This window comes from Pristiophorus japonicus, chromosome 17 (assembly GCF_044704955.1).
Source record: "Pristiophorus japonicus isolate sPriJap1 chromosome 17, sPriJap1.hap1, whole genome shotgun sequence".
Classification (NCBI taxonomy): Eukaryota; Metazoa; Chordata; class Chondrichthyes; family Pristiophoridae; genus Pristiophorus; species Pristiophorus japonicus.
In genome coordinates this window covers 54,320,454-54,342,130 of record NC_091993.1, presented here as the reverse complement: position 1 = coordinate 54,342,130, position 21,677 = coordinate 54,320,454, and the positions used below count along the sequence as shown (strand labels likewise).

The 21,677-nt window shown below is 48.4% G+C and overlaps 1 protein-coding gene across 10 annotated transcripts in view; it reads right to left on the bottom strand.

The window, feature by feature from the left end:
- Window positions 1-21,677, bottom strand: part of LOC139227740 (serine/threonine-protein kinase 38) — a 107,859-nt gene that overhangs the window by 24,812 nt on the left and 61,370 nt on the right. For all 10 annotated transcript variants that reach the window (XM_070858733.1, XM_070858729.1, XM_070858732.1 and 7 more), the window contains 5 exons: window positions 10,983-11,034; window positions 9,246-9,368; window positions 4,945-5,028; window positions 1,640-1,763; window positions 455-609 (listed from right to left, as the gene is read on the bottom strand). In XM_070858733.1, coding sequence (XP_070714834.1) covers window positions 455-609; window positions 1,640-1,763; window positions 4,945-5,028; window positions 9,246-9,368; window positions 10,983-11,034 — 538 coding nt within the window. The remainder of the gene's footprint in view (window positions 1-454; window positions 610-1,639; window positions 1,764-4,944; window positions 5,029-9,245; window positions 9,369-10,982; window positions 11,035-21,677) is intronic.

Genomic DNA, 21,677 nt, shown 5'->3' with positions numbered 1-21,677 from the left:
GGGTACGTGTAACCCAGTGAGCGAGTGTGTCGGGGCGGGTACGTGTAACCCAGTGAGCGAGTGTGTCGGGGCGGGTACGTGTAACCCAGTGAGCGAGTGTGTCGGGGCGGGTACGTGTAACCCAGTGAGCGAGTGTGTCGGGGCGGGTACGTGTAACCCAGTGAGCGAGTGTGTCGGGGCGGGTACGTGTAACCCAGTGAGCGAGTGTGTCGGGGCGGGTACGTGTAACCCAGTGAGCGAGTGTGTCGGGGCGGGTACGTGTAACCCAGTGAGCGAGTGTGTCGGGGCGGGTACGTGTAACCCAGTGAGCGAGTGTGTCGGGGCGGGTACGTGTAACCCAGTGAGCGAGTGTGTCGGGGCGGGTACGTGTAACCCAGTGAGCGAGTGTGTCGGGGCGGGTACGTGTAACCCAGTGAGCGAGTGTGTCGGGGCGGGTACGTGTTCCAGCCTGTACCTTGCTGTCGAGCAGTAGGTTGTCGGGCTTGATGTCCCGGTGGATGAAGCCCATCTGGTGGATGGAGTCGATGGCCAGCACAGTCTCCGCTATGTAGAACTGTGTCTCCTCCTCACTCAGCGTGTCCTTCTTCATCAGCAGAGTCATCATATCCCCTGTCGGCAGAGCATTGCATCACACATCATCGGCTCAGTGCACCAGTCTGCCGGAGCAGAGCAAACAGAGTACCTGCTTACACCCCGCCACCCCAAGCCAGAGGCTCCAGAGTGAAGGAGAGTGTGCTGGAGCTTAGCAGGTTAGTGTGGTGGGGGGGGAAAGGAGAACAGACAGGTGCTTCCCACGAGCTGCTCTGGGTATAATGCATCATTTGTCCACTTGGTCTTTCGAGCAGGCTCGCAGCAAGTGCAACCCAGAGTTACGTTTGGAGCGGCAGAAGTGAAGGGCAGCACCTCCCTGAAATGAGAGGCTTCATGATCAGTGACATACCCAAGCCGCAGCCACTGGAAATCTCAGGTGAGGCGGGAGAGGAGCAGGAGCTAGATGGAGTGTTTCACTGAGGACTATGTTGTGGAGGGCCGAGTCACAGGCCTAATATTGCTCTCCAGGTGAGAACGCAGCACCAGCACCTGTCCAAATAGGGCCTGGTTAGAAAGCGGGGTTAAAGGGGCTACATTGTGAAGACAGGTTGCATCGATTAAGCTTGTATTTCCTGCAATACAGAAGATTTCGGGGGGGATCTAATTGAGCTGTTTCAGATGATTAAAGGAGTTGATGGGGTAGATGGGGAAAACCATTTCCTCTGGTGAGGAGTCCAGATCAAGGGGTAATAACCTTAAAATTAGAGCCAGGCCGTTCAGGGGAGATGTCAGGATACACTCCTTCACACACAGGCTAGCGGGAAATATGGAACTCTCGCCCCAGAAAGCTGTTGAGGCTGTGGGTCAATTGAAACTTCCAAAACTGAGATTGACAGATTTTTGTTTGGTAAGGGTATTAAGGGTTCCAGAACCAAGGTGGATAGAGGGAGTTGAGAAACAGATCAGCCATGATCTAATTGCTGGAAGTGGCTCGAGGAGCTGAATGGCCTCCTCCTGCTCCACGAAGCAGTGATGCAGCTGATCCAGATGGAGCAGATGTTCGTCCTGTAAGCGAGGACGAAACTCTATAAACACAGCCAGCACGTACCTCCCGGCAGGAACTCCATGATCAGGTAGAGGTTGAGTTTGTCCTGAAAGCTGTAGAACATTTTCACCACCCATTGACTGTCAGCTTCCACCAGGATGTCCCGCTCTGCACGGATGTGCCCAACCTAAGGTAGGAAGCATGTTAAACATGGTATCACTGTGTGTTATAAACAGATTGGACCAACCAGCGGATTGTTCATTCCTCCTGTGGAGGGCAACGTTCTCCTGCCTCACGTTCCCCGTTTCACTCCGGAATGCTGAGGTACAATTCCACAGGCACAGGCTGCTCTCCAGACCCAGGGGATACCAATCCTGGACAGCAAGTACTAGCAGGTAACAGCCCCGAGCTCCCATCCCCACCCAACACACTGACTGGACAGGGGTCACTGGCTGATTTTTCTGCCCTCCTTAGTCCAGGGCACTGAGGCCAACTATACTATTCCATCAACCCAGCCGATGACCAGTTAACTGAGCATAGACCAGGGAGCGAAGCCGCATGCTCTGGTCTGCACTCGCAGGCCAGCCTGTATATTCACCATGCGATTTCTTCTGTCACTAGCTGGATACAGTTGAGAAGCTCAGGGGCACTGGAGGGAAGCTGCAGTCACGTATTACTGTAACGCACGAGGTATGGAGTGTCTGCAGGAACAGCGTCATCTCGTGCTGCTCCCAGAGGGTCAGCAAAAAGGTTTTGCTGTCACAGGCAGCCCGATGTGTTAACAACAACCATTAGCAGGAGTCGGCCATTCGGCCCCTCGAGCCTGCTCCGCCATTCAATGAGATCATGGCTGATCTTGCCCTCCCTTTTAGAACCATGACAGAGTTCCCCTTGTCCTCACCTTTAACCCCACCAGCCTCCACGTTCAATGGATCATCCTCCGCCATTTCCGCCACCTCCAGCGTGTTCCCACCATCAATCACACCTTCCCCTCCCCTCCCCTCTCAGCATTCCGAAGGGACCGCTCCCTCCTGGTCCATTCCACAGTCACCCCCAGCACCCCCTCCCCTTCCCCTTCCCCTTCCCACAGTACCTTCCCATGCAAGCGCAGGAGATGCAACACCTGCCCTTTTATTCCCTCTCTTCCCACTGTCCAGGGCCCCAAATACTCCTTCCCGGTGAAAAAGCGATTTACTTGTACTTCTTGCAATGTAGTATACTGTATTCACTGCTCACGGTGTGGTCTCTACGTTGGGGAGACCAAGCGTAGATTGGGTGACTGCTTTGTGGAGCACCTCCGTCAGTCCGTAAGTGTGACCCCGAGCTTCCTTTAATTCCCCGTTCCACTCGCACTCTGAACTCTCCATCCTCGGTCTCCTACACTGTTCCAATGAAGCTCAACGCAAGCTCGAGGAACAGAACCTCATCATTTGTTTAGGCATTTTACAGCCTCTGGACTCAACATCGAGTTCAACAATTTCAGACCTTCACCGCCAATCTTTGGCTCCCTCCCTCCCCCTCCCCCTCCCCCACCTCTGCCCCACGCCCCCCAGAGCCCGTTTCGTTTCACTCAGTGTCTCCAATGGCAGCTGGTCATTATCCCACCATTCACACCCGATCTCAACTAATGTTTTTCTAACTCCAGCCATTACCATTTGAATTCGGCCCATCATCCCTTTAGTCTCTCTAATCTCTCCTGCTTTCCACCCAATCACAGACCTTCCCTTTTGTTCTTTCCTCCCCTTTCAGCGCTGGTTAACAATCTGTTCTCTCCAAACACTCTCCAGTTCTGACGAAGGGTCATCGACCTGAAACGTTAACTCTGCTCCCTCTCCACAGATGCTGCCTGACCCGCTGAGATTTCCAGCATTTTGTTTTTATTCCAACTGATTCTACTTCTTGATTTTGCGAGCCAAGATCCTTTCTCTATGCTGTCTTTATCCCATCCTTTATTATCAGAGCTACCCCTCCTCCTTTTCCATTTTGCCAAAAGTTAAGTATCCTGGAATATTTAGTTCCCAACCTTGGTCACTTTACAACCACGTCTCCGTAATGGCTATTAGATCAAACCTATTCATTTCTATCTGTGCTATTAATTCAGATAGAGTGCCTTTAGCTTTGACTTTTTTCTATTTTTCCCTGATGTCACCGTAATCAGTGATGCCCTTAGTTACTCTCGGTTACTTCCTTACCCACTCTGCACATTTTTCCCAAAACTCTGCTCTGCTCCAGAGCCTTGACATTTCTCTTGCTGCTTTTAAATTGACTCTTTCCTGATTCCACCCCCCTCCCCCCCACTTCATTAGGTGTTGTAAGCGAGGTGAGGAGCGGGGAGGGGAGGGCACTGGCCCATTCAGAGGACTGGCCACCCCTGAGCACAAGCCCGTGTGAAGTGGACAGGCCCCATATCAGAGCAGCACTGGCAGTTCACTCACCATGGCCGGGAATAGTGTCTTGGCAACAAAAGCAGCAGCGCACACAACACTCAACCAGATACACCCCGCGACCCCATAACCCCCCCCCCTCACAGACCCATATCTCCTCTCCCACTCCCCCCTCAGACCCATATTCCACCCCCCCCCCCTCAGACCCCATATTCTTCCCCCCCCACCCCTCGCGGACCCATATTCCATCCCCCCCCCCCCCCAGACCCCATATTCACCCCCATACACACCCAACAAGTGACATCTCCCAGCACTGGACACCATTTCCCCCACCGCTCCAAATCCAACCCCCCCCACCAGACACGTAAAACAGACCCACCATCCTGTTATCAATGCACTTTAACATTTGATCCTCTTGACTCGGATTGCCCTCAGCACCAGTGACACAGACCAAGACAGTTGGCCATCACCCTGCATTACACAGCTCCAGACACTCCAGACAGGAAGCACAGGATCCAGAACTGTTCTGCTGGGTGTTTGCCACAGTTCAACTGGACACAGTATGAACATTTCACACCCGCTCTCCCCCAGCAGTACATTGAAATCTTTCTGCAGCAATCTCGAGTACATTCGGCAAGAAGCTGCTCATGTTCTCTGGACCGAAGCGGACACGAGTCAGCACGGATATCGATAAATTATTCTGTGAACACATTACACACAAGGAGGGTCAGTACATGGAACATTCAGCACCTGCACATCCCTCCCGGATCAAGGCATCAGCCCCGATTAACACCACAGTGCAAAGTCCTCAGGCAGACACGACCATCAGCCTTGGATGGAGCAGGAGCAGGTTCTGTTTCAGGGAGAGGAATGGCGATGTCACGGTGTACAGAACCTCTCACGGGCTCCTCCAGATTTGGGAGGGGAAGGAACACCAATGGGAAAGGCAGCAAACCAGGTTGTGTGTGTTACAAAGCTCCCTACCTGCTCCTTTTCCAGCATGTCCGACTTGCGCAAGATCTTCATGGCGTAGATGTGTCCCGTGTCTTTCTTCTGTACGAGACGCACCTATAAATGGCAGACAGCAATCACCAGCTGGGTCTTATTTTAGTTCATTTGAATATGCTGCGCTGCGAGGAACCAGACATTGTAGGGATTACTGAGAAATGGCGACAGTAAAATCAAACATTGGAGGGTATAACATATTTAGAAGAGGTAGGAAGGGAAAAAGGGGATTTTATTCGGGATAACATAATGGCAGTAGAACAAAGTGACGCAGCTATCAGCAAGACAAAAATAGAATCCATGTGGATAGAGAGAAAAGATAAGAAAGGATCAATCACAGTTTGTAGACTACCCCTAATAATGGAAAGGAGGTGGAGGAAGAAATGTGCAAACAAATAAGGGAAATTAGTAAAAAACATAGAATAATCATGGGGGATTTCAACGAGCCTGATATTCATTGGACAGAAGAGATAGGTAAAGGGGATAAAGGAATGGGTTACGGGGAGAGAGCGGGTAAGTGGAGCTGAGTCCACAACCAGATCAGCCATGATCTTATTGAATGGCGGAGCAGGCTCGAGGGCCTAGATGGCCTACTCCTGTTCCTAATTCTTATGTTCTTATGTTCTTATGTTCCCACAATGTGTACAGGACTCCTTTCCAACCCGAGCTGTAAAAAGCCCAAGGGAGGATTCACTATTGGATGTAATAATGGGAAATGAACCAGAGCAGATACAAGAAGCAAAAGTAGAGGAACATCTAGGCAACAGTGACCATAATATAATGCACTTTAAGATAATTGAGAAAGACACAAGTATGACAAAGACCAGGGTAATCGATTGGAGAAAAGCTGATTTTGAGGGTCTGAAAATAAAACTTGGGAAAATAAGAGAGATAACAATATTGGCAAACAGTGACATAGAAGACCAATGGGAAACATTCAAAACTAAGTTCAGAGTCCAGGAAAAATATATTCCGCTAAAAAACAAGACCATGCTAAACACTACTGAGACTCCGTGAATGAATAAAGTCATAGAGGAAAAATTGAAGATAAGGAAAGAGGCATACATTAAGTACGTGGACAGCAGGAGAGAGCATAAGGGAGAATATGAAGAGATTAGGAGAAAAGTCAAAAGAAACAATTAGGAAGGCAAAGAGGAACTATGAAATTAAATTATCAAGGAACATAAAACAAAATAGTAAAATATTTTAAAGGCACATCAGTAAAAAAAAAAGGAAGATTGGGATGGGAATAGGGCCACGAGGACTGGCCAGGATAATACCACGGGCAGTGAGAGAGAGATAGCAGAGATATTAAATCATTACTTCGCTTTAGTATTTACCAGGGAGAGATAGAACAGGCGGAGATGATATTGGATGATGACATATTATATTAAATAAATTATTCAAACTCAGGATAAAAGCCCTGCTTCGGGCAGAGTACATCCACGCAGTTTAAAATAACCGAGGCGAGAGATAGTAGAGGCATTACTACACATATTTAGTAATTCATTAGAAAAAGGTGCACTGCTAGAGGGCTGGCAGATAGCCAATATAATACCTATATTTAAGGGAGCTAAAACATGTCCAGGAAACTATAGATCAGTCAGCTTAACATTGATGGTAGGAAAAATACTGGAATCCCTACTGAAGGAGAAAATAGAACATCTAGAAACCAAAAATAAGTCAGCATGGATTTCAAAAGGTAAAGTCTTGCTCGACTAACCAATTTGAATTTTTTGAAGAGGTAACGGAGAGAGTAGACAAGGGTAATGCAGTAGATGTAATCTATCTAGATTTTCAAAAGGCTTTTGATAAAGGTACATGTAATAGACTGATGAACAAGGTCAGAGAATGCAGAGTCGGGGGACAAGTAGGAGAATGAATAACTAGCTGGCTCCAAGGCAGAAAGCAGAGAGTAGGGGTAAAGGGCAGCTATTCACAATGGCAGAAGCTGGTTAATGGTGTTCCACAAGGATCAGTGCTGGGACCACTGTCGTTCACAAATTATATTAACGATTTAGACTTTGGAATCAAAATTACAATTTCTAAATTTGCAGACACCACCAAATTGGGGGAGTCAATACTGAGGAGGACTGCAACAAATTACAAGACATTAATAAACTTGCAGAATGGACATATAATTGGCAAATGAAATTCAACACAGATACACGTGAGGGATTACATTTTGGTAGGAAAAATAGGGAGGTCATATATTACTTAGAAAATAAGAATCTAAATTTGTTAGAAGAGCAACAGGATCTCTGAATACAAATATACAAGTCACTAAAAGTAGCAACACAAGGCCATAAGAAATAGGAGCAGGAGTCAGCCATTTGGTCCCTCGAGCCTGCTCCGCCATTCAATAAGATCATGGCCGATCTGATCATGGACTCAGCTCCACTTCCCTGCCCGCTCCCCATAACCCTTTATTCCCTTATTGCTCAAAAATCTGTCTATCTCCACCTTAAATATATTCAATGACCCAGCTTCCACAGCTCTCTGGGGCAGAGAATTCCACAGATTTGCAACCCTCAGAAGAAATTCCTCTTCATCTCAGTTTTAAATGGGTGGCCCCTTATTCTAAGACCATGTCCTCTAGTTTTAGTTTCCCCTATAAGTGAAAATATCCTCTCTGCATCCACCTTGTCGAGCCCCCTCATTATCTTACAAGTTTCAATAAGATCACCTCTCATTCTTCGGAGCACCAATGTGTATAAGCCCAACCTACTCAACCTTTCCTCATAAGTCAACCCCCTCATCCCCGGAATCAACTGAGTGAACTTTCTCTGAACAACCTCCAATGCAAGTATATCCTTGCTTAAATACGGAGACCAAAACTATACGCAGTACTCTAGGTGTGGCCTCACCAATACCCTGTACGGTTGTAGCAGGACTTCTTTGCTTTTATACTATATCCCCCTTGCAATAAAGGCCAACATTTCATTTACCTTCCTGATTACTGGCTGTACCTGCATACTAACTTTCTGTGTTTCAATACAAGGACCCCCAGGTCCTGCTGTACTGCAGCACTGCAGCACTAAAAAAGCTAACCAAGCTCCAGGGTTTATTTCTAGAGGGATAGAATTGAAAAGTAGGGAAGCTATGCTACACTTGTATCGACCCTTGGTTAGACCACAATTGCTGCGTATTCTGGTCGCCATTACAAAAAGGTGCAGAGAAGATTTACAAGAAATGTGATGGCACACCTATGAGGAAAGGCTGAACAGGCTGGGTCTCTTTTCTCGGAGAGAAGGCTGAGGGGTGTGGGGAAGAGCAAAACTAGAGGCCATCAATAGAAGATAGTCACCAAGAAATCAAATAGGAAATTCAGAAGAAACTTCTTTACCCAGAGAATGGTTGAAGCCAATAGTATCGATGCATTTAAGGGGCGGTTAGATAAGCATATGAGGGAGAAGGGAACAGAGGGTTATGCTGATTAGAGTTAGGTGAGAAAAGACAGGAGGCGGCTCGAGTGGAGCATGAACACCGACAGGGACTGGTTGGGCCCAATGGCCTGTTTCTGCTGTATATCCGATGTGATCCTATGTAATCCTACGTATTCCATCCAGTTTATCTTGCGTTAGCTCAGTGGCTAGCACTCTCGCCCGAGTCAGAAGGTCGTAGGTTCAAGTCTCACTCCAGAGATGAAGAAATAATCCAGGCTGACACTCCAGGGGAGGAGTGCTGCACTGTCGGAGGTGCCGCACTGTCGGAGGTGCCATCTTTCAGCTGAGACGTTAAACCGAGGCCCCGTCTGCCCTCTCAGGTGAATAGAGAGGTTCTTCCCAGTGCCCTGGGACCAATATTTATCCCTCAATCAACATCACTAAAAAAGCAGATTATCTGGTCATTACCTCATTGCTGTGTGTGGGAGCTTGCTGTGCGCAAATTGGCTGCCGCGTTTCCCACATTACAACAGTGACTACACTCCAAAAATACTTCATTGAGTAAAGCGCTTTGGGACATCCTGAATCTGTGAAAGGCACTGTATAAATACAAGTCTTTCTTTCTTTCGCCTGCTAAATAAAAACCCCCGAACTTCAGCAAGTGTGACATGCTGACTGGTAACGTAACACCGACTTGCCACTGACCAGAAGTTTATTTAAAGCTATATTAAAATGATTCTTGCCATGGGATGCATTGAGGGTTAGTGAGGAAACAGTGCAGTCTGACACTGCGCTACCAGGAAATACCACATGCTCCACAAGATGTGGATTTTTCTATTCCCGAACAAATCACTCAGACACGTCTGTGGCTTGCACAGGTCAGGTCAGCCTTACCTCCCCGAATGCACCTCGACCTATGACCTTTAGGGATTCAAAATCATCCAGCCCCAGTCTGGTCCTCTTCAGCCGCAAGAACTCCGTCTCCTTCCTGGCGTGTTGGGACCTTCTCATCCGTTTCTAGAGTGAACAGGGAACAGTCAAACCTACACACGAGCAAAGCTCCAGGGATTCTACACAGCCCAATTACCAATATCACAACCACAAGCAGCAATCGAGGGTCTGTGCACCTCCCAAACCCACGCCCAGCAGGTGTATGGGAACACCACCACCTCCACGTTCCCCTCCCAGTCATACACCATCCCGACTGGGAAATATATCACCGTTCCTTCATCGTCGCTGGGTCACAATGCTGGAACTCCCTCCCTAACAGCACTGTGGGAGCACCTTCACCACACGGACTGCAGCGGTTTAAGGCCGCTCACCACCACCTTCTCCAGGGCAACAAATCCACATCCCAGGAATGAATTTAAAACAAGGACAGGAAAAACCTCTCAAATCATTCTCAAGGTAAAGTAATGGGAGCAGTGCAATAGGCTACTATGTAAACACGAGGTACATGGACTGAACGCCCTCCCACATCGGTACTTATCTTTGTGATAACCACATACCGCACCCCCAGGGCCAGGGCCTCAGTGCAGGATCTACACAGTCCCAGAGGGGGTGCAAGGTGCACACGGCCCCCCCCCCACCGGGGTGTGGGGGCCGCAGGTCATTCCCTGAATGTATCTATCCTATCGAATCCATATCATTTTCAGCACGTCTATTAGATCACCCTTTTGGGTTATGGAGTTTGAGGTTGCGATTAGCCATGATCTGACTGAATGGTGCAACAGGCTTAAGGGGCTAGATATCCGACTCCTGTTCCCACGAAATCTCATCCTGCCTCATATATAAATCAGGTTACAAACAACTTTTCCCTTCCCCACCCCCACACTCGGGATCCTGGTCACTTTTATGATACACCTGCCAGGCACTAGGACAGCGATTGCTTGTACCAGTGAGCTTACCTTGTCCAGACCCAATGTAAACCCCACACCTGCAGTGAACCTTCTCCCTGGACCGTGTGGTCTTTTTACACAGACACGTATGTGAAGGAAAACTACACAAGTACAAGTGACGACAAATTCATTGCAATTTTAACACTGCACACTGTTTAACAAACAGCACGGTACTATATTTCACCGATGTGGTTCAGTGCGTAGCACTCGTGTGAGTCAGAAGGTTGCAGGTTCAAGTCGCACTCCAGAGACTTGAGCGCAAAGATCCAGACTGACACTCCTGGTGCTGCACTGTCGGAGGGGCCGTTAAACCCCTCAGGTGGACATGAAAGATCCCACGGCACTATTTCGAAGAAGAGCAGGGGAGTTATCCCTGGTGTCCTGGCCAATATTTATCCCTCAATCAATATCACTAAAACAGATTATCTGGTCATTATCACATTGCTGTGTGTGGGAGCTTGCTATGTGGAGATTGGCTGCCGCGTTTCCCACATTACAACAGTGACTACACTCAAGTAGTTCATTGGCTGTAAAGCGCTCTGGGCTGTCCATGAGGCCATGAAAGGTGCTATAGAACTGCTTAGATATACAGCCTCCATGCAGCAGCTAATCAGGTTTGTACTGACCGTTAGACCAATACAGCTTGCTGAAAGACCAGTGCACTGGCACAGGACCTCATTCACCCGAGCTGCTGTCGGCCTAGCCACACGTAAAGGGCAAACTAAACAATTACCTCCTCATCTCCGAGGCCTTCTTCTTCCATTACTTTTTCCAACTTCCGTTGCCTAAAGAGGAAACAAAAAGTTGTCAAGATAAATAAAAATTCAGTGTTTTGTGTTCCCATTTCAAACACGCAGTCAGTGGCACACAGTTACACACTCCAATAAGTTCTTCATTAGCTGTAAAGTGCTTCAAGACAGCCAGTGGTTGGTAGACAGGAAGCAGAGAGTCGGGATAAGCGGGTTCTTTTCAGAATGGCAGGCAGTGACTAGTGGGGTACCGCAGGGCTCAGTGCTGGGACCCCAGCTATTTACAATATACATTAATGATTCAGTCGAAGGAATTGAATGTAATATCTCCAAGTTTGCAGATGACACCAAGATGGTTGGCAGTGTGGGCTGTGAGGAGATGCAGGGTGACTTAGACAGGTTAGGTGAGTGGGCAAATGCATGGCAGATGCAGTATAATGTAGATAAATGTGAGGTTACCCACTTTGGTGGCAAAAACAGGAAGGCAGAATATTATCTGAATGATGACAGATTAGTAAAAGGGGAGGTGCAACAAGACCTGGGTGTCATGGTACATCAGTCATTGAATGTAGGCATGCAGGTACAGCAGGCAGTAAAGAAAGCAAATGGCACATTGGCCTTCCTAGAGAGAGCATTTGAGTATAGGAGCAGGGAGGTCTTACTGCAGCTGTACAGGGCCTTAGTGAGGCCTCACCTTGAATATTGTGTTCAGTTTTGGTCTCCTAATCTGAGGAAGGACATTCTTGCTATTGAGGGAGTGCAGCGAAGGTTCACCAGACTGATTCCCGGGATGGCAGGACTGACATATGAAGAAAGACTGGATCAACTCGGCTTATATTCACTGGAATTCAGAAGAATGAGAGGGGATCTCATAGAAATTGGACAGGTTAGATGCAGGAAGAATGTTCCCGATGTTCGGGAAGTCCAGAACAGTCTAAGGATAAGGGGTAAGCCATCTAGGACCGAGATGAGGAGAAACTTCTTCACTCAGAGAATTGTGAACCTGTGAAAGTTGTGGAGTCCAGTTTGTTGGATATATTCAAAAGGGAGTTAGATGTGACCCTTACGGATAAGGGATCAGGGGGTATGGAGAGAAAGCAGAAGTGGACATGTTGAATGGTGGTGCAGGCTCGAATGGCCTGCTCCTGCACCTATTTTCTACATTTCTATGTGATCATGAAAGGCGCGATATAAATGTCTTTCTTTTTCTTTCAAGTCAGAGAAACATAGAAATTTACAGCGCAGAAGAAAGCCATTTCAGCCCATCGTGTCTGCGCCGGCCGACAAAGAGCTGCATGGCCCTCGGTCAGCAGCCCTGAAGGTTACATATAAACCTATGAACAATGAACAATGACGGAAAGGCAAAGAGCACCCGGCCCAACCAGTCCACCCCACACAACTGTGACACCCCTTATACTGAAACATTCTGCACTCCACCACAACCGAAGCCATGTGATCCCCAGGGAGAGGCAAAAACCAGATAAAAACCCAGGCCAATTTAGGGAGAGAAGTCAGCATTAGAAAGGCAGCCAGCCCTTTTTACAGGAGCAGTATCCAAACAAGGCAGGGAATCAGGTAAAGGGAGCAATTATCACTCACCCCCTCCAAAAACAATTACATGGAACAATAGTTTGAGGTTACATTCAAATTATTCCTTTGTTAACTGTGCAGGCTGCATTACCTCACTGAGTGTGCACAAGATTTAGCACACGAGCCTGACACCAAGGATCTTACCACTTCCCCATGTAGGATGCTGCTTGATACCTCGTATATCAATATTGTCCGAGAGTCAGATCCATGGCCAGGCATTATGCCGGATTCAATATTCCTGGTTGGGTGCAGCTGCAACAACCATCCAGGACAAAGCAGCCACCTGATTGGCACCCCATCCACCACTATAAACATTCATCCCTCCACCGTGGCTGCAGTGTGTACCATCTACAAGATGCACTGCAGCAACTCGCCAAGGCTTCTTCAGCAGCACCTCCCAAACCCACGACCTCCACCAGGATAAAAGCAGCAGGTTTATGGGATCACATTACCACCAACTTCCCCCTCAAGTCACATACCATCCTGACATGGACAGTGATGGGCATCGCTGACAAGGCCAGCATTTATTGCCCATCCCTAGTTACCCTCTAGAAGGCGATGGTGAGCCACCTTCTTGAACCGCTGCAGTCCGTGTGGTGAAGGTGCTCCCACAGTGCTGCTAGGGAGGGAATTCCAAGATTTTGACCCAGTGACGATGAAGGAACGGCGATATATTTCCAAGTCAGGATGGTGTGTGAATGGGAGGGGAACGTGGAGGTGGTGGTGTTCCCATGCGCCTGCCCTTGTCCTTCTAGGTGAAGGTCACGGGTTTGGGAGGTGCTGCTGAAGAAGCCTTGGCGAGTTGCTGCAGTGCATCTTGTAGATGGTACACACTGCAGCCATGGTGCGCCGGTGGTGGAGGGAGTGAGTGTTGAAGGTGGTGGATGTGCTGTTGAACAAGCGGCTGCTTTGTCCTGGATGGTGTCGAGATTTTTGAGTGTTGTCGGAGCTGCACTCATCCAGGCAAGTGGAGAGTGTTCCATCACACTCCTGACTTGTGCCTTGTATGTGGTGGAAAGGCTTTGGGGAGTCAGGAGGTGAGACACTCGCCACAGAATACACAGCCTGTGATCCCGCTTTAGTAACCATGGCATTTATGAGGCTGGTCCAGTCGAGTTTCTGGATAATAGTGACTCCAGGACGTTAATGGTGGGTGATTTGACGATGGTAATGCTATTGAATATCAAGCAGAGGTGCTCAGACGGTCATTGCCTGGCACTTGTGCGGCAGGAATCCAACAGGACTAGGAATGACAATTTTGAAGGATATTACAGATTTCATTACAGCACCAGTCCTGTGTTCCTTTTTAAATAGCAGGTCCAGTTGGATAATGACAGGGTGTATAACACAAAGGGGGTTACACGTGCACTTTGAACATGCACCACCAGAGGGCAATGTTGCTGCACACAAACTCTCAGGCTGCAAAAGTTCCCTATCTTTTGAAATCGCCTCTCATACATTATTTACAAACTACAGTGCTGTGCGGCGAGGACAGGCTGGTATAGGACTTCTGTCTTACCAATGCTTAGCGTAAGGCCCATGCTTTCATACGCCTCGGTAAATACGTCGACTATGTCCTGTGCACAGACGCAGGCGCTGGAGAAATACCACCAATGTTGTCTCCGCAAGATCCTGCAAATTCCCTGGGAGGATAGATGCACCAACGTTAGCGCCTCGCCCAGGCCAACATCGCCAGCATTGAAGCACTGACCACACTTGATCAGTTCCGCTGGGCGGGCCACATTGTCTGCGTGCCAGACACGAGACTCCCAAAGCAAGCACTCTACTCGGAACTCCTTCACGGCAAACGAGCCAAAGGTGGGCAGAGGAAACGTTACAAGGACACCCTCAAAGCCTCCCTGATAAAGTGCGACATCCCCACTGACACCTGGGAGTCCCTGGCCAAAGACCGCCCGAAGTGGAGGAAGTGCATCCGGGAGGGCGCTGAGCACCTAGAGTCTCATCGCCGAGAGCATGCAGAAATCAAGCGCAGGCAGCGGAAGGAGCGTGTGGCAAACCTGTCCCACCCACCCCTTCCCTCAACGACTATCTGTCCCACCTGTGACAGAGACTGTGGCTCTCATATTGGACTGTTCAGTCACCTAAAAACTCATGCTAAGAGTGGAAGCAAGTCTTCCATTACGCCAATAATTTTTTTTTTTTAAATTGCAAACTGGCTGTTCTTTCTCCTTCCAGTCGTGTCCAATTACTCAAAAGTCAGAGTAGTTTGCTGAAGCCAGGTCACCAAAATCCTCAGCCAGAGTTTAGTGAGAGCAAGAATAATAGTGCAACGCCTAGCTCCCGTGCCTTCGGCTCCTGCTCATGATCCCTATCCAGCAGTGTGAGAGAATGAGAGAGAGAGAGAGAGAGAGAGAGAGAGAGAGTACACACCAGACAGGCAGTAAGGGTTGCTTTGTGATTACACACAGACACCATTACCAACAGACACTCGGGCCAAGTGCTGGGGTGATCAGCACCCTGATAAGGCCTCTGTTGACTGCTGACATTCCACTCCTTTGCCTTTATTTAAAACATGGGTGTGTGTCTGGTGTTATGCATTGTTTGGGCAATTGGATTGGTGTATGCTGATCACGTGGTACACACACACCCCCTTGCTCCCCCCGCCCCCAGAATGGAGCTTTTGGGCCCACTGATCCAAGGGATCACAGCCCTCCCACCTCCAGTCTGTACTGACTGCCCAAGCTGGGCCCTCAGCCTGGGCTGCCCCCACTGCAGTCAGCCTCAACATCACTAGGCTTGGGAGAGTGATCGGCACGTGCTACTCTCGTCGCAGTCACTGGACGGGTGCACGTAAATGTTGGGCGAGGGCATGATCTGTCACGGCTATGATGCCCCCCTTCGTTCAACAGCCCGTCAACATTCACCATGCAGGCCGACAGGTGAAGCCGCAGTGTTTATCCTCTGCACGACCAGTCGCCTTATCCCTACACGCCCTCCCTGTCCCATGCCAGACATTGGATAACCGAACCACAGTTGACACTCCAGTTCAGTACTGAGAGAGTGCTGCACTGTCGGAGATGCTGCCTTTTAGACGAGATTTTAAACTGAGAATCCGTCTGCTCTCAGGTAAAGACCCCATGGTATTATTCAAAGAGCAGCAGGAGTTTTCCCCGGTATCCTAGCCAATATTTATCCCTCAAACAGAATCATAAAGAGGGTAAGTGGCCATTGAGCCCACTGCTGTTTCTTGCACCCTGCCATGTGTGCATTACCACATTGGCTACAGTATTTCATTGGTTGTGAAGCGATTTGCGACCTCCTGAGGCCATGGGAAGTGCTCTAGAAATGCAAGTCTTTTGTAATCTATTCTTAAATGTTGACATGGTCTCTGCCTCAATTACTGACTCTTGTAGTACATTCCACAGCCCTGCAACCTCGAATTTTAAACACCCTGTAATCTCCGGTTCTAATGAAAACAGCCCCAATTTTTCAAGTCTTTCTTCGTATTTGTATTTTCTCATACCAGGCAGCATCCTCGTCAATCCCTCTCGCTTGTCTCAACTTCCTTCCCATAGTGTGGAGCACAAAACTACACATGTAAAGTCCTTACACTACAGTATGAAACCACACATTCTGGGGACAAGGTCTCTCTGTGACCTTAACTCTTTACTCACAGGACTCCAAAGACGATGACCCTGCGTGGGACCTCCCTTTTTTTACCTGTGTGATCAGGTAAGGAGTGTCTCCCACAAGTTCACCCATTGTAGTCAAGGTGTGCATCTAGGTTGAGAGCATACAGTAATACAGTGGTGTTACATTGTGGTTACATACATAACACACACGACTTGAACTGTGAGCTACTGAAGTATAGATTCACCATTACATCCTGAGCCACTTGCCATTAAACCTAGTATTTCATTAGTTTTCTTTTCTTTATGACCTCATCAAAGTGTGAAGTGATTCCTTTTCCTACCAAAAGGAGACACAATATAAATGAAAGGGTGCAAGTTTGAAAGGGGTCCAGGAGCAGAGAGACAGACCGAGGGGCGCCTGTACATAAATCTTTGAAGCTGGCTGCACAAGTCGAAAAAGTCTTTTTAAAAAAAAACACATGGATTCTTTGGGTTTATAGATAGAGGCAGAGTCATCATAGGCAGTCCCTCAGAATCGAGGAGGACTTGCTTCCACTCCCAAAGTGAGTCCTTTGATGGCTGAACAGTCCGATACGAGAACCACAGACCCTGTTACAGGTGGGACAGACATTCGTCGAGGGAAGGGGTCGGTGGGTTTGCTGTGCGCTCCATCCGCTGCCTGTGCTTGGCCTCTCCACGCTCTTTGCGTTGAGACTCGAAGAGCTCGACGCCCTCCCGGATGCACTTTCTCTACCTCGGGCAGTCTGCGGCCAGGGTCTCTCCCAGGTGTCAGTGGTGAAGTTGCACTTTATCAGGGAGGCTTTGAGGGTGTCCTTATAACGTTTCCGCTGTCCTCCTTTGGTTCGTTTACTATGAAGGAGCTCCGCATAAAGCATTTGCTTAGGGAGTCTCGTACCTGGCATGCGAACTATGTGGCCTGCCCAGTGAAGCTGATCGAATGTGGTCAGTGCTTCAATACTGGGGATGTTAGCCTGGTCGAGGACACTGATGTTGGTACGCCTGTCCTCCCAGGGGATTTGCAGGATCTTGCGGAGACATCGTTGGTGATATATCTCCAGCGACTTGAGGTGCCTTCTATACATTGACCATGCCTCAGATCCATACAGGAGGGCAGGTATTACTACAGCCCTGTAGACCATGAGCTTGGTGGTACATTTGAGGGCTTGGTCTGCAAACACTCTTTTCCTCAGACGGCCGAAGGCTGCACTGGCGCACTGGAGGCGATATTGAATCTCTGCATCAATGTTTGCCTTTGTTGATAAGAGGCTCCCCATAGATATGGGAAATGGTCCACGTTGTCCAGGGCCGCACCGTGGATCTTGATGACTGGGGGGCAGTGCTGTGCGGCGAGGACAGGCTGGTGGAGGACCTTTGTCTTACTGATGTTAAGCGTAAGGCCCATACTTTCATATGCCTCAGTGAATACATTGACTATATCCTGGAGTTCAGCCTCTGAATGTACGCAGACGCGGGCATCGTCCGCATACTGCAGCTCAACGACAGAGGTTGGGCTGATCTTGGACCTGGCCTGGAGGCGGCGTAGGTTAAACTGCTTCCCACTGGTTCTGTAGTTTAATTCCACTCCAGCGGGGAGCTTGTTGACTGTGAGCTGGAACATGGCGGTGAGGAAGATTGAGAAGAGGGTTGGAGCGATGATGCAGCCCTGTTCGACCACGGTCCAGATGTGGATTGGGTCTGTAATGGATCCGTTGGCAAGGATCACGGCCTGCATGTCATCGTGAAGCAGGCGAAGGATGTTGACAAACTTTTGGGGGCATCCAAAACGGAGGAGGATGCTCCATAGACCCTCACGGTTGACAGTGTCAAAGGCCTTTGTAAGACTGAAAAAGGCCATGTATAAGGGCTGGCGCTGCTCCCTGCATTTTTCCTGCAACTGGCGCGCTGCAAAGATCATGTCTGTTGTGTCCCGTCGGGGACGAAATTCGCACTGTGACCCCGGCAGAAGCTCCTCGGCCACAGGGAGAAGACAATTGAGGGGAACTCTAGCGACAACTTTCCCAGTGGCTGATAGCAGGGAGATTCCCCTGTAGTTGCCGCAGTCAGACTTGTCCCCTTTAAAAAAAAATGGTCACAATCACTGCATCTGAGACCTCCCAGCATGCTCTCCTCCCTCCAGATGAGCGAGATGAGGTCATGTTTCTGCGCCAACAGCGCTTCTCCGCCATATTTTAGTGCCTCAGCAGGGATTCCATCCGCACCCATAGTCTTGTTATTCTTAAGCTGTTTTATGGCTTTGCCAACCTCGTGCAACGTTGGAGTTTCATTGAGTTGGTGGTGGGTGGCATGCTGCGGGATGGAGTCGAGAACACTCGAGTCAAAGGCAGAGTCTCAATTGAGGAGATCTTCAAAGTGCTCCTTCCATTGGGACCCGACAGCCTCGGTGTCCTTGATGAGTGTTTCCCCGTTCTTGGCCAGGAGTGGGATGGAGCCTTGGGAGTTTGGACCGTAGGTGGCCTTGACTGCAGCGAAGAATCCTTGCATATCGTGGCTGTCGGCCAGTTGTTGTATCTGCTGTGCTTTCTCCATCCACCACCTGTTCTTTAGGTCCCGAGTTTTTTGTTGGACCTGAGCCTTGAACAGTCTGTAATGCTGTTTTGCAGCTCCCGAGTTGGGCTGTTGCTTGAAGCTCAGAAATGCTTTGTGCTTGCGATCTATTAGTTCTTCGATATCCTGATCATTTTCATCAAACCAGTCCTGATGTTTTCTGGTTGAGTGACCAAGTGTCTCTTCACAGGCTTTGATTATAGAGACCTGGAGGGCAGACCACGCGCTATGGGCATTGAGCATTTCAGGGTCATCAAGGCACGACAGATTGGCTGTGAGGCGCTGCCTGTATAGGGCTCTCTTAGCTGGGTCTCTTAGTGCCCCGGCATTAACTTTTTTGCAGAACTGCTTCTGCTGTCCCCTCTGATTTGGGGCAATGTTAATAGAGGCAGAGAGTACAAAAGCAAGGAAGTTATGCTGAACCTTTATAAAACAAACACTGGTTCGGCCTCAGCTGGATTCTGGTGTGGAATTCTCGGCACAGCACTTTAGGAAGGATGGTAAGGCCAGAGAGACGTGCAGAAGAGGTTTACTAGGATGATTGATGTGAAGAGACAGCACAAGCTGGGGTTGTTCTCCTTAGAGCAGAGAAGAACAAGGAGACTTACTAGAGGTGTTTAAAATCATCCTCAGTTTTGATAGAGTAAATGAAGAGAAATTGTTTGCTGTGGCAGAAGATTGAGTCACCCACAGATTGAAGGCGATTGGCAGAAGAACCACAGGCGACGTGAGGAAACATTGTTTTACAAGGTGACTCATGATCGGGAACGCACTGCCTGTAAGGGCGGTGGAAGCAGGTGCAATATTCACTTTCAAAAGTGAACTGGATAAATACTTGAAGGGAAAAATGTGCTGGGCCGTGGGGAATGGGACAAACGGGATCGCTCCTTCACAGAGCCAGCACAGGCACGATGGGCCGAATGGCCTCCTCCTGTGCCGTATCGTCGATGATTCTAGGACTTGAGATGCTGCTTTTAATGTCTTGCCCCTAAATCCCCACAACCGCGAGCCCCAAATCCCCCGACCCCGAGCCCTCAAATGTGTGTCACTTTCTCAAAGGATCGATCAGATTTGTCAAGCACGATCTCCTTTTCTGAAATACGGGTTGACTCCTTCTCTTCAGCTAGGTATTTAGTAATTTTTGTAACAATTTTTATTTATATAGTGCCTTTAACGTAGTAAAACGTCCCGAGGCACTTCACAAGGCACTAAGACAAAACAGATAAATTTGACACTGAGCCACATAACAAATTAAGGCAGGTAACCAAAAGCTTGGTCAAAGGGGTATGTTTTATGAAGCGTTTTGAAGGAGGAAAGAGAAATAGAGGGGTTTAGGGAGGGAGTTCCAGAGCTGGGGGCCCAGGCAGCTGAAGACACGGCCACCGATGGTGGAGCGATTATAATCAGGGATGCTCAGGAGGGCAGAATTAGAGAAGCGCAGACATCCCGGGAGGGTTGTGAAGCTGAATTGCAATACAGAGGTAGGGAGGGGCGAGGCCATGGAGGGATTTGAAAACAAGGATGAGAATTTTGAAATCGAGCCGTTGCTTAACCAGGAGCCAATGTAGGTCAGTGAGCACAGGGAGTGATGGGTGAGCGGGACTTGGTGCGAGTTAAGGTACGGGCAGCTGAGTTTTGGATCAATTCTAATTTACGTGGGGTAGAATGTGGGAAGCCAGCCACGAGTACGTTGGAGTAAAGTCTAGGAGGTAATAAAGGCATGGATGAGGGTTTCAGCAGATGAGCTGAGGAAACGAGTAAATGTTGGTACTCAGAGGGATTTAGCTGTCCTTGTACATGAACAACAAAGTTAACATGCAATAAGCATTAAGGCAGCAAATGGCATGTTGGCCTTTATTGCAGTGGGTTGGAGTATAAGGGCAAGGAAGTCTTGCTACAATTATACAGGGCTTTGGTAAGACCACACCTGGAGTACCGTGTACAGTTTTAGTCTCGTTACCCAAGGAAGGATATACGTGACTTGGAGTGGTGCAAATGAAGGATTACTAGATTCCTGGGGTGAGAGGGCTGTCTATGAGAAGAGATCGAGTAGAATGGGCCTATATTCTCTAGAGTTCAGAAGAATAGGAAGTGACCTAATTGAAAACATATAAAATTCTTAAAGGGCTTGACAGGGTAGATGTGGAGAGACAGTTTCCCCCGGCTGCAGAGTCTGGAACTAGGGGTCATAGACTCAATGTCTCAGGATATAAAGGGTCAGCCATTTAAGACTGAGATGAGAAGAAATTTCTGATGAAAGGTCCATTTCACTCCCCACAGATGCTGCTTGACCTGCTGAGTATTTCTAGCATTTTCTCTTTTTATTTCAGATTTCTAGCATCTACAGTATTTTGCTTTTGTATGAGAAATGTCTTCACACAGGATGGTGAATCTTTGGCATTCTCTACCCAGCGGGACGTGTAGGCTCAGTCGCTGAGTATATTCAGCACGGAGACAGAGATTTTTGGGCATGAAGGGAATCATTGGGTATGGAGATCGGGCAGGAAAGTGGTGTAGAGTATCAGTTATACATTTAACAATTTGTTTTTACTGATATATTTGTGGAATACTTTGACATTCTCTCATATTCCCTTTTGCTTTCCTTGTTCTTCTATTAACCTACTTCCTTATTCTCATTTTTATCAAACCTATAACCCCCATGTGACCTCAATGAAATGTAGTTTGTTTCTAACCACTGTATTTATCCACGGCACTCTGAAGTAGTCTCTTTTATAAATGTATTTATTCCACACCTTTCTAATCACCGGTTTAAAACACACCCCTGTTTAACTACAATTCTGTGCGCCATTTCCATCTCACATCAGCCAGCTCACTCCTTTCGAAAACATGCCGGAATCCAATCTGGTGCCCTGGTTTACCCCAGTCAATGCGGACCTTGACTCAATCAAA